Source organism: Anolis sagrei, chromosome 8 (genome assembly GCF_037176765.1).
Source record: "Anolis sagrei isolate rAnoSag1 chromosome 8, rAnoSag1.mat, whole genome shotgun sequence".
NCBI classification, from domain to species: Eukaryota; Metazoa; Chordata; class Lepidosauria; order Squamata; family Dactyloidae; genus Anolis; species Anolis sagrei.
The window spans coordinates 7,952,043-7,965,609 of record NC_090028.1 but is presented as its reverse complement, the minus strand read 5'-3'; the positions used below and the strand labels follow the sequence as shown (position 1 = coordinate 7,965,609).

The window sequence follows — 13,567 nt, the reverse complement described above, 5'->3', positions numbered from 1 at the left end:
GGGATTGATCTTCAGCTTGTTCGTCCTCATCCAGATAGACACAGGGCCAGGCACTCGTCCAGCACCCGAGGGGCCTCCTTGGAATTAGGTGGAAAAGAGTAGTAGAGTTGTGTGTCATCTGCATAGAGATGGCACCCAACTCCAAAACTCCGGAGTATTTTGCCCAAGACTATGTTGATAACACTAGGTAACATTTATTATTATTATTCCTCGTTTGAAAATATTATTTTCTGTTTAATTGTGCAGCATTGTACTTATTTTGAAAGTAGTTGTTCTGCTCCAGAAACTTTATTTTGTTGCTTAGTTGAGATTCGATGAGATTTATTGAAAAACTAGCGAAATGTGCTGCAAGATGTCCCTCCCGCAAAATCAAGGTTTGGGCAGTTTAATAAACTTTTTTCAAGTTTTTATAATACAACCAATTGTATTATAAAAACTGGCAATGACAATGATAACCCAGGAACAAAAATCAGAAGTGGAGTGGGCAGATCAAAAGACAACCTGGCAAAATGGCACTACCTAGAACAGTGTTTCTCAACCTTCCTAATGCTGCGACCCCTTAATACAGTTACTCATATTATGGTGACCCCCAACCATAAAATTATTTTCGTTGTTACTTCGTAAATGTAATTTTGCTACTGTTAGGAATTGTAATGTCAATATCTGATCTGCAGGATGTATTTTTATTCACTGGACCAAATTCAGCACAAATACACAATATGCCCAAATCTGAATACTGGTGGGGTTGGGGGGAGGGTTGATTTTGTCATCTGGGAGTTGTAGTTGCTGGGATTTATAGTTCGCCTACAATCAAAGAGCATTCTGAACTCCACCAATGAAGGAATTCAGCCAGACTAGGCACACAGAACTCCCATGAGCAAGAGAAAATACTGGAAGGGTTTGGTGGGCATTGACCTTGAGTTTTGGAGTTGTAGTTCACCTACATCTAGTGAGCACTGTGGACTCAAACAATGATGGATCTGGACCATACTTGGCATGGATACTCAATATGCCCAAACGTGAACACTGGTGGAGTTTGGGGAAAATAGCCCTTGACATTTGGGAATTCGAATCCGGGGAGAGGTGTAGTTGTTGGGATTTATAGTGGTTTTGTTTTTTGTTTTTTTGTCGTGTCAGGAGCATCCTGTTGTGAGAGAATTGGCCGTCTGCAAGGACATTGCCCAGGGGACGCCTGGATGATTTTTGATGTTTTATCATCCTTGTGGGAGGCTTCTCTCATGTCCCCACATGAGGAGCTAGAGCTGATAGAGGGAGCTCATCCACCTCTCCCCGGATTCGAACCTGCGACCTGTCGGTCTTCAGTCTGCCAGCACAGGGCTTTAACCCACTGCACCACCAGGCTCCGGGATTTATAGGTCATCTACAATGAAAGAGTATTCTAAACCTCACCAACAATAGAATTTGGCCAAACTTCCCACGCAGAACTCCCATGACCAACAGAAAATACAGTGTTTTCCGATGGTCTTTGGTGACCCCTCTGCTACCCCCCTTGCGCCCCCCCCCCAGGGGTCCTGATCCCCAGGTTCAGAAATGCTGACCTAGAAGAATCCTCCACCTTGTGCAACTGTGGAGCAGAACAAACAGCTTCGTATCTGTATGCTTGTCCACAATGCCCTGCCTCATGCACAGAGGAAGAATTGTTTAAAGCTACAGACAATGTTCAGAAACTGAAAATGGTCCAACGGGCAGCAGCTAGGTTACTTACCGGAGTGTCATACAGGGAGCATACCACCCCCCTGTTGTGTCAGCTGCCAATCCAATTCTGAGCACAATTCAAACTGCTGGTTTTGACCTATAAAACCCTATACAGTTTTGGTCCAGCGTACCTGTCCGAACGTATCTCCTTCTATGTCCCACCTCAGAGTTTAAGATTTTCTAGGGAGGCCCTGCTCTCGGCCCTGCCTTTGTCTCAAACATGTTTGGCTGGGACGAGGGACAGGGCCTTCTCGGTGGTGGCCCCCCGCCTGTGGAATTCACTTCCCGGGGAAATAAGGTCATCATCATCCCTCTTCACCTTTAGAAAGAAGGTCAAAACATGGATGTGGGACCAGGCCTTCGGGCAATTAGGTTAAGGGACAATTGCTATGGCTTGGAAATGGATTTGGATAAGTTAAACGGAGTACTCAATAGTATATGGCTAGATAAACAGCCACCAGACTGGCAATAGCTTAATGGACTGTAAGTATACTGTTTTAATTTTTATGTCTTAATGTTTGTGTTTTTAACTGTTAAAATTGCTGTTTGTATTTTATATGCGACATTGAACTATTGCCAATTGGAAGCCGCCCTGAGTTCCTCTAGGGCAGTGGTTCTCAACCTTCCTAATGCCACGACCCCTTAACATAGTTCCTCATGTTGTGGTGACCCCGAACCAGCAAATTATTTTCATGACAACTTCACAACTGTAATTTTGCTCCAGCTATGAAGCATAATATAAATATCTGAAATGCAGGATGTATTTTCATTCACTGGACCAAATTTGGCACAAATATCCGATACACCGAAATTTGAACACTGCTGGCGTTGGGTGGAGGATTGATTTTGTCATTTGGGAGTTGTCGTTGCTGGGATTTATAGTTCACCTACAATCAGAGAGCATTTCAAACTCCACCAATGATGGAATTGAACCAAACTTGGCACACAGAATTCCCACTACTAACAGAAAATACTGGAAGGGTGTGATGCGCACTGGAGTTTTGGAGTTGTAGTTCACCTACATCCCGAGAGCACTGTGGACTCAAACAATAATGAATCTTGACATGAAAATCAATATGCCCAAATGTGAACTCTGCTGGAGTTTGGGGAAAATAGACCTTGACATTGGGAGTTGTAGTTACTGGCATTTATAGTTCACCTATAATCAAAGAGCATTTCAAACTCCACCAATGATGGAATTGAACCAAACTTGGCACACAGAATTCCCATTACCAACATAAAATACTGGAAGGGTGTGATGCGCACTGGAGTTTTGGAGTGGTAGTTCACCTACATCCCGAGAGCACTATGGACTCAAACAGTAATGAATCTAGACCAAATTTGACATGAAAATCAATATGCCCAAATGTATACTCTGCTGGAGTTTGGGGAAAATAGACCTTGACATTGGGAGTTGTAGTTACTGGGATTTATAGTTCACCTACAATCAAAGAGCATTCTGAACCCCACCAAGGTTAGAATTGGGCCAAACTTCCCACACAGAACCCCCATGACTAACAGAACATACTGTGTCTTTGGCGACCCCTCTGACACCTCCGCGTGACCCCTCCAGGGGTCCCGACCCCCAGGTTGAGAAACGCTGCCCTAGGGGTTGAGAAGGGTGGGGTAAAAGTGTTCGAAATAAAATAAAAATAAAAATAATGTGGTCGCTGTTGCCTGTTTTAGTCAAAAATTATTTAACCGCTTGTGCTCCTGCTATTTTTATCAGTTTTATACTTATTGATGCAATGCTTTTGACACTAAATAAATAAATATCTTGCCGTGCACAAATCATAAAGGCTTGACTTCCAAAGGCAGCATGGCCCACATTAGAGCTGTGCCCAAAAAACACCATCGACTGAAGGTTTTATTGAGCAGTGGGGGGAAAAGAGGTAAACTCACCTCATTTTCTGATGGAGAGGAGATGGTGATCATGACGTGTCCATGCGCAATGCCTTCCCAAGAAGCCGCTTTCTTTGCAACGGAGATGGAAATGGCAAGGTATCCCGACCAGGGCCACAGGACCGAGGAGTAAGAGAAAGCCACCTCGATGTAATCTCCGTTCTGGGGCAAATATGGCTGCCATTCAGGCTGTGCAGAACAAAAACAGAACTCAGGTTAGTTCACTAATGGGCAAATATTTAAAACGGAGAGCAGGGCTAGAAACAGGGGGACAGTGGAAATTGCAGTGGCACCGTCTACCCATTTTTTGTGTATACCACTTAAAGTAGAAATAATATTCAGTCCGGGTTGTTGTAGGTTTTTTCAGGCTATATGGCCATGTTCTAGAGACATTCTCTCCTGATGTTTTGCCTGCATCTATGGCAGGCATCCTCAAAGGTAGTGAGGGAAAACTAGGGAAAAGGGCTTATATATTTGTGGAATGACCAGGGTGGGACAAAGAACTCTTGTCTGCTGGAGCTAGGTGTGAATGTAAATTGGCACATAACCTATAGAGATTTATATCATTACACATGCGCAATTTCTGCATCCTGTGATAAATAGAAGTGGGTCAGGGGAAATCTTTAATGAATGCCCCTCGTATCTTCTGTGGAAACACAATTCTTTTCTCTCAAAGGAACATCTCTTAAATGTGCCTGATTGGTTTTTTTTTTTGTTTTTTTTTTACAGAGGACAGAGGACCAGCATTATTTGATTTTCCCTTCTGAGGATCAAATATGAGTCGGCTTGAGTCCTTATGGGAAGAGATCATCCGGAGTTTTGGAGTTCGATGCCATCTGTACGCAGATGACATCCAACTCTATCACTCATTTCCACCAGAGGCTAAGGAGGATGTCCAAGTACTGAACCGGTCCCTGGCTGCTGTAACGGTCTGGATGAGGGCTAGCAAATTGAAGTTGAATCCAGACAAGACAGAGGTCCTCCTGGTCAGTCGCAAGGCCAAACAGGGTATAGGGTCACAACCTGTGCTGGATGGGGTCACACTCCCCTTGAAGGCCCAGGTTCACAGCTTGGGAGTTCTCCTGGATTCATCACTGAGCCTGGAATCCCAGGTTGCAGTGGTGGCCAGGGGAGCGTTCGCACAATTAAAACTTGTGCGCCAGACTTGGCCACGGTGGTCCACGCTCTCGTTACATCTAGGATAGACTACTGCAACGCACTCTACATGGGGTTGCCTTTGAAGACTGCTCGGAAGCTTCAAATAATCCAACGAGAGGCAGCCAGGTTAATAACTGGGGTGGCATACAGGGAGCATACAACTCCCATGTTACGCCAGCTCCACTGGCTGCCAGTTTGCTACCGGGCACAATTCAAAGTGCTGGCTTTGGCCTATAAAGCCCTAAAAGGCCTCGGCCCAAAGTACCTGTCCAAATGCATCTCCCGCTATGTACCGCTATTAAGATCCTCTGGGGAGACCCTGCTTTCCGTCCCGCCATTGTCACAGGCACGAATGGTGGGGACGAGAGACAGGGCCTTCTCGGTGATTTCTCCCCAGCTATGGAACTCCCTTCCTGGTGAGATCAGGTCGGCCCCCTCCCTCCTGTCCTTTAGAAGGATGGTAAAAACTTGGCTGTGGGACCAAGCTTTCGGGACAGGGCAATAAAGCAGCAATAGGAAAGATGACCAGGCCAATGAGATTTGGCGCGGAAGACTAGAATGGTTTTAAATAGTGTATTTTAATATTTTGATAATTGTTTTTAATGTTTATGTATTGTATGTGAATCTGTGCCCCAACATTGAATGTTTGCTGTGTATATGCTGTGCTCCGCCCTGAGTCCCCTTCGGGGTGAGAAGGGCAGAATACAAAGGTTTTAAATAAATAAATAATAAAGACAGGATAAAAATAAAGACAGAAAAGATCTGCAGCACCTTTGCAATGCATTTCTAATTGGGTTTGTGCTGCTGCATCACTCAATTCTCATTGCTGGGAAGCCTTGATCTGCTCTGATGCATATCTTTCTGCTCCATTCACTGTTGTTTTCTATATCCTTATTTATTTAGAGGGCAGGACGACAGGATGGAAGAAAAGTTTGGCAAGCACACCCCTTTAAAAAAAATCTAGTCCATTAATATACTTGAGATTGGAAAACACAACGGATAGCCTTCAATTGCTCAACCTTTCAAAGCGTACCTTATCCACAATTCTTCCGGTGACTCCCATTCCATTAAGGATAGTAACGTTCACAATGGTTGGCATGCCTCCATAGTAAATAGGCTGGGAGCAGTAAGGCCACATGTAAGGGCATTCCGTCAAGTCGATGTAGCTTGGACTCAAACTAAACAATCAGGAAAAATAGGAACATGCAGCCATTAAAAGATTAGGGCAGGCAAAACATACACAAAGGAATGATTGTCTTCCTAGGAATAATATGAATGCACGTGGGGCCTCAAACGAAATGTCTTAGATGTCAAAACAACATAAAATACAACCAGGCAGATTATATGTTAATTTAGCATGTTAAAATGAGTAAACAAATGGCTAAGTTTTAAACTAGTGCTATTGTATATCTATAAAGTAATGGGAAGAGTTAACATGAAGAATATTAAATGTCAAGGGAAAGATCAAATCCAAATATGATAACCAAACTCAACAGAAGCAGAGGATTTGGTAGCTATTAACATCAGCAATTGGCCCCAACAATTGTTCAGCCAAATTGAGATGCGACACTGGAGTCAAGTTACCATACATATTTGAGTATAAGCCGTGTTTTTCAACTCTTTTTTAAGGCTGAAAAAACTCCCCTCAGCTTATAGTGGAGTCAAAGTTATTTATTATTTTGCTCTATTATCATCATCATCACTTTATTTCTTAATTAGTCGCTCTCCACCAAAGTGCTCCGAGCGACTTACAATTTAAAATAGTAAAATTATTATTTTACTCTATTATTATTACATTTACATTATCTTACTCTATAATTTTTTATTATTTTATTACATTCATTATTTTACTCTATTATTATTACATTTGTTATTTTACTCTATTATTATTACATTTACATTATTTTACTGTATAATTTTTTATTATTTTTATTTTTATTATTTTATTATTTTTATTACATTCATTATTTTACTATTTTATTACATTATTACATTACATTATTACATTATTTTATTACATTTCATTATTTTACTCTATTATAATTACATTTGTTATTTTAACTCTATTATTATTACATTTATAATTTTACTCTATTATTGTTGTTATTACACTTACACTATTTTACTCTATTTATTAGTATTATTACATTTATTATTTTACTGTTTATTATTGTTATTATATTTATTATTTACTCTATTATTATTACATTTACATTATTTTCCTCTAATATTATTTTTTGCATTTATTATTTTACTCTATTTATTGTTATTGTTGCATTTACATTATTTTACTCTATTACTATTAATATTATTATTATTATATTTATTATTTTACTCTCTTTGTTATTATTGTAAGGATACGTAAGCACATTTACATTGAAGAAGGTTAGAATAATGGTTTAATCAGCACTGGACAGTCTTATCTTAAATTACAGTTTTATGTAAATATTCAAAAAATGTTTAACCTACACATGTAATTTTGTTGGTATCTATTTTTATTTTGAAATTTACCAGTAGCTGCTGCATTTCCAACCCTTGGCTTAAACTTGAGTCAATACGTTTTCCCAGTTTTTTGTGGTAAAATTAGGTGCCTCGGCTTATATACAGGTTGGCCGATACTCGAGTATATACGGTAGAAGGAAATTTAAAGGGAAGAGAATCTGGAGGAAGGGTGGGAGCATTTGCTAGACATTATATCTTTTTTAAAAAAAATATTATGTTTAGTACTCCCCTTATAGAGTCCTCCATACTCTACTTATACAATCTAATTTAAAAAATAATTTGCTTTTAGTGTTTTTCCAAACATTTATCATTGTCAAGATATCAAAATGCTTCCTTGGAGACTAGGACGCGGAACAATGGCTTCAAACTACAAGAGAGGAGATTCCATCTGAACACGAGGAAGAACTTCCTGACTGTGACAGCCGTTCAGCAGTGGAACTCTCTGCCGCGGAGTGTGGTGGAGGCTCCTTCTTTGGAAGCTTTTAAACAGAGGCTGGATGGCCATCTGTCAGGGGTGATTTGAATGCAATATTCCTGCTTCTTGGCAGAATGGGGTTGGACTGGATAGCCCATGAGGACTCTTCCAACTCTTTGATTCTATGATTCTATGATTTGATGTGCTGAATAATAAAAAATATAATAGGTCCTTCCCACTATCTTCTCGTGTTAACAACCAAAGATGTCATTTTGTGTTTTCATTCTCAAAGCTTTCAGATGTCTCTGCTTTAGATCCTAGCAACACCCTTTTTAATTACGAACTAAACCAGAACTGGAAAAAGCAGAAAGCCGATTTCCTTTATTGTTACCACAGATGCCTTCTTGAACGAAAGACATCTCAACGCAAGGGCTTATTCCGAGTTTGTTTTTGAAAAAGCCTCACCTGGCCTGTGGTTTGTAACTGTTGAGAATCTGATAGGCTCTGAGAAGATCCAGTTTGCCATGGCCTTGCTCAAACATGTTGACTCCCGGAAGCCGGCGGGCCGAGGCAATCAGGGCTTGTTTCATGCTAGCCGGGTTCACCATTTCACGCTTCTGAACTGTGCTAAAAATGACAACCATTATAGTATTACGATCACAGTAAAATCATTGTCTGGTTTAAATAATTGATTTTATTTCTGGAAAAAACAAGATAAACAGCAGCTGCTCCAAATCTTTGACCACACTTGTCGAAACAACAAGAGGAAGAGAAAAGAAGGAAGCGAATACGCCTGTCTCAAAAGCTTGTTAAAAATGTGTAAATTATTATAAGTAAGACCATATAATACAATACAATACAATACAATACAATACAATACAATAATATAATATAATATAATATAACATAATATAATATAATATAATATCTATATAAAAAAATGTAATGTTCGTTTGTGGGATTAACAGAACTCAAAAACCACTGGACAAATTGACACCAAATTTGGACACAAGACACATAACAACCCAATGTATGTCCTTCACTAAAAAAAAAATGATTTTGCCATTTGGGAGTTGAAGTTGCTGGGATTTATAGTTCACCTACAATCAAAGAGCATTCTGAACACCACAAATGATGGAATTGAAACAAATTTGGCACACAGTTTTCCCATGACCAACGGAAAATACTGGAAGGGTTTAGTGGGCAGTGTCCTTTGGTTTTGGAGTTGTAGTTCACTGACATCCCGAGATCACTGTGGACTCAAACAATGATGGATCTGGACCAATATCTCCACGAATACTCAATATGCCCAAATGTGAACACTGGTGGAGTTTGGGGAAAATAGGATCTTGTCATTTGGGAGTTGTAGTCGCTGGGATTTATAGTTCACCTACAATCAAAGAGCATTCTGGACCCCACCAACGATAGAATTGGGCCAAACCTCCCACACGGAACGTCCATGTAGGCCACAGCAACGCGTGCCAGGGAATATAATATATCATATCATATATTGTATATACATATAATATTTATAATATTATAATGTAATACAATATAATACTAATAATAATATGATATAATTATATATTTATATTACATGTAATATTACTAACAATATTACAATAAAATGGTATAGTACAATATAGTAATATTTAATACTGATATTGTACTATGCTAATAATATAATATATTGTATGTATATATATCTTGTAAGCCGCTCTGAGTCCCCTTTGGGGTGAGAAGGGCGGCATATAAATGTTGTAAATAAATAAATAATCCAGGCAAAAGGGAGATAAGATCCTCCCAATGTTGTTGGACTCCCAACTCCGATCATATTTCACAGGCTTGGCTTATGTATATCACTATACAAGGAAAAATTTTCACCGATTCCTTACCTCACCAGAAGCGTGACCGCCCCGGCCACCACAGGGGAGGCCACGCTGGTACCAGAGAGTGAACGGCACCCGCCTTTCATGCCAGAACCTCTCACTCCAGAGCCATAGGTCACGATGTCCGGCTTAACTCTGCCATAACCTCCCGGCAGTTCCTTGAGGAGAAAACCATGCAGGAAAGTCAGCTACAGTGATATCTTGAGTTAAGAGCTTAATTCTGTAACCAAGCTCTTAACTCAAAATGCTCTAATAGTGGTTCTCAACCTTCCTAACGCCGCGACCCCTTCATACAGTTCCTCATGTTGTGTTGACCCCCCAACACTAAAATTATTTTCGTTGCGACTTCATAACTGGAATTTTGCTACTGTTATGAATCGTCATGTAAATATCTGATAGGCAGGATGTATTTTCATTCTCTGGACCTTGGGAGTTGTAGTTGCTGGGATTTATAGTTCACCTACAATCAAACGGCATTCTGAACTCCTCCTACAATGGAATTGACCCATACTTGGCACACAGAACTCCCATGACCAGCACAAAATAATGAAAGGGTTAGGTGAGCATTGGCCTTGAGCTTGGGAGTTGTAGTTCACCTATCTCCAGAAAGCACTGTGGACTCAAACAATGATAGATCTGGAGTAAACTTGGCAAGAATACTCAATATGTCCAAATGGGAACACTGGTGGAGTTTGGGGAAAATAGACCTTGACATTTGGGAGTTGTAGTTGCTGGGATTTATAGTTCACCTACAATCAGAGAGCATTCTGAACCCCACCAATGATACAATTGGGCAAGACCTCCCACACAGAACTCCCATAACCAGCAGAAAATACTGTGTATCCTGATGGTCTTTGGCGACCCCTCCGACACCCCCTCGTAACCCCCCCAGGAGTCCCGACCCCAGGTTGAGAAACACTGGAAGGGTTTGGTGGGCAGTGTCCTTTGGTTTTGGACAAACCACTGGACGAATTGACACCAAATTTGGACACAAGACACCTAACAACCCAATGTATGTCTTTCACTCAAAAAAAAAATGATTTTGTCATTTGGGAGTTGTAGTTGCTGGGATTTATAGTTCACCTATAATCAAAGAGCATTCTAAACTCCACCAACGATAGAATTGAAACAAACTGGGCACACAGTTTTCCCATGACCAACAGAAAATACTGGAAGGGTTTGGTGGGCACTGTCGTTTGGTTTTGGAGTTGTAGTTCAGCTACATCCAGAGAACACTATGAACTCAAATAATTATGGATCTGGGTCAAACTCTCCACGAATACTCAATATGCCCAAATGTGAACACTGGTGGAGTTTGGGGAAAATAGGATTTTGTCATTTGGGAGTTGTAGTTGCTGGGATTTATAGTTCACCTACAATCAAAGAGCATTCTGAACCCCACAAACGACAGAATTGGGCCAAACCTCCCACACAGAACCCCCATGTGGGCCACAGCAACGCGTGGCAGGGGACGGCTCGTATATATATAATTTTAGTCCACCAGAGGAAGGCCTGGAGTGAGGCCAAAACCGGTCGTGGACTACGGATTTAAGTTCAATGCAACACAAGAACATACAGTGTTGATACTTTTTTGAGTGACTGTACCAAACGCATATAATATTATTTAGTGAATGCTATGATTTGGAACTGTATAATAAGTGTCACCAGTCACATTATTGGCTGAACTGATTTATTTTTCTTTATGTGTACAAGTGAGCTATTGTGTTGTACGTATCACTTCTGACCTACACAGTAGCTTGGTGCAAAAAAAAAAAAAAAAAACGGTTTTGTGGAAATGCTTACCCAGGTGGTCATTCCCCTTGATGAGAACCGGGCAATGTTATCCTCAAAGTCAATGCCGCCCACACCAATCACATCCATTTGGTCAGCAGGATTATTGAGTGTGCTGAAATAAGTAGTTATATTTGCTGTTTATTTATTTATCATATCTCTGTCTGTACTTCTGCAAGGAGATGAGGACAACATTCAAAATTCTCACCCTCACCCCCACCCCATCCTAACCTTTTTCTTTAACCCTTAAGATTGTGATGTGAGATGAGATAGGAGGCGCGCACACAGCTAAAGCAAGATAACTAATTCTTTTGGCAAACATTTCCAATTCACTGTTCTACAAATTTTCAGTTTTTCTCAGTTACGGAAACGAAATGTGCCGTTTCTTAATAAATTTAACATGCTGAATTCAAATATAATAATTAAATGTGTTAATTGGCTCTGGTTTTTATGCAACAGCTATTTCCATTTTCTCCACAATAGGTAATTCGTTAATATTATGATAATGCGCCTAACCTTACTGCATGTATATAAACCGTGAATATTTACAAAATTTTAGTCAAATTATATTGCCGATAGTTTATACATGAGAACTATTTATTTAATTAGTCTATTGTTTGTGCAGCAAGAAACTATATTAGTAGGCCTAATGCAGTTGCAGCAAATATGGAAAACACAAGAATGGCCATCAGACTGGAAAAAATCAACTTATATCCCCATACCAAAAAAGGGAAATGTGAAAGACTGCTCAAACTTCCGTACAGTGGTCCTTATTTCTCATGCCAGGAAGGGAATGCTCAAGATCCTGCAAGGAAGACTCCAGCAATACATGGAGCGAGAGTTGCCAGATGTTCAAGCTGGGTTTAGAAAAGGCAGAGGAACGAGAGACCAGATTGCCAATATCCGCTAGATAATGGAGAAAGGCCGGGAGGTTCAGAAAAACATCTATTTCTGCTTCATTGACTGTTCTAAAGCCTTTGACTGTGTGGATCATAATAAATTGTGGCAAGTTCTTGGTGGGATGGGCATCCCAAGCCCCCTTCCCTCTCTCCTGAGGAATCTGTACAAGGACCACGTAGCAACAGTCAGAACTGACCACGGAACAACAGACTGGTTCAAGATTGGGAAAGGCGTACGGCAAGGCTGCATCCTCTCACCCAACCTTTTTAACGTGTATGCAGAACACATCATGCGAGGATGTGCGGGGCTGGATGAATGCCAAGCTGGGGTGAAAATTGCTGGAAGAAACATTAACAACCTCAGATATGCAGATGACACCACCCTGATGGCCGAAAGCGAGGAGGAGCTGAGGAGCCTTCTAATCAAGGTGAAAGAAGAAAGCACAAAAGCTGGGTTGCAGCTAAACGTCAAAAAAACCAAGATTATGGCAACAAGAATGATTGACAACTGGGAAATAGAGGGAGAAAATGTGGAGGCCGTGACAGACTTTGTATTTCTAGGCACAAAGATGACTGCAGATGCAGACTGTGGCCAGGAAATCAGGAGACGCTTCCTTCTTGGGAGGAGAGCAAGGTCCAGTCTCAATAAAATAGTAAAGAGTAGAGACATCAGACTGGCAACCAAGATCCATTGCCTAGTCAAAGCCATGGTCTTCCCTGTAGTCACCTATGGATGTGAGAGCTGGACCTTAGGGAAGGCTGAGCGAAGGAAGAGAGATGCTTTTGAGCGGTGGTGTTGGAGGAAAGTGCTGAGAGTGCCTTGGACTGAGAGAAGATCCAACCAGTCCATCCTCCAGGAAATAAAGCCTGACTGCTCATTGGAGGGAAGGAGACTAGAGACAAAGTTGAAGTCCTTTGGCCACATCATGAGGAGACAGCAAAGCCTAGAGAAGGGAATGATGCTGGGGAAAGTGGAAGGCAAAAGGAAGAGGGGCCGACCAAGGGCAAGATGGATGGATGGGATCCTTGAAGTGACTGGACTGACCTTGAAGGAGCTGGGGGTGGTGACGGCCGACAGGGAGCTCTGGCGTGGGCTGGTCCATGAGGTCACGAAGAGTCGGAGACGACTGAACGAATGAACAACAACAATGCAGTTGAAAAGTCTGAAAGTTTAAATGTCGCTTTAATCATGACTTTAGTTTCTATCCTGTTTGCTTCTCTTGACTTTTCTTTTGTATTCAAGGAAAGGATTCCCTCTTCCAATGCTCCAGCAGGAGTCTGACAGCATTGACGGA

At 41.0% G+C, this 13,567-nt stretch overlaps 1 protein-coding gene across 1 annotated transcript in view; it reads right to left on the bottom strand.

Moving 5' to 3' along the window:
• MBTPS1 (membrane bound transcription factor peptidase, site 1) overlaps positions 1–13,567 on the bottom strand; it is a 76,805-nt gene that overhangs the window by 38,509 nt on the left and 24,729 nt on the right. Inside the window, exons 9-13 of the mRNA XM_067471017.1 lie at positions 11,386–11,488; positions 9,589–9,740; positions 8,159–8,320; positions 5,810–5,954; positions 3,619–3,807 (exon numbers count right to left, since the gene is read on the bottom strand). Coding sequence (XP_067327118.1) covers positions 3,619–3,807; positions 5,810–5,954; positions 8,159–8,320; positions 9,589–9,740; positions 11,386–11,488 — 751 coding nt within the window. The remainder of the gene's footprint in view (positions 1–3,618; positions 3,808–5,809; positions 5,955–8,158; positions 8,321–9,588; positions 9,741–11,385; positions 11,489–13,567) is intronic.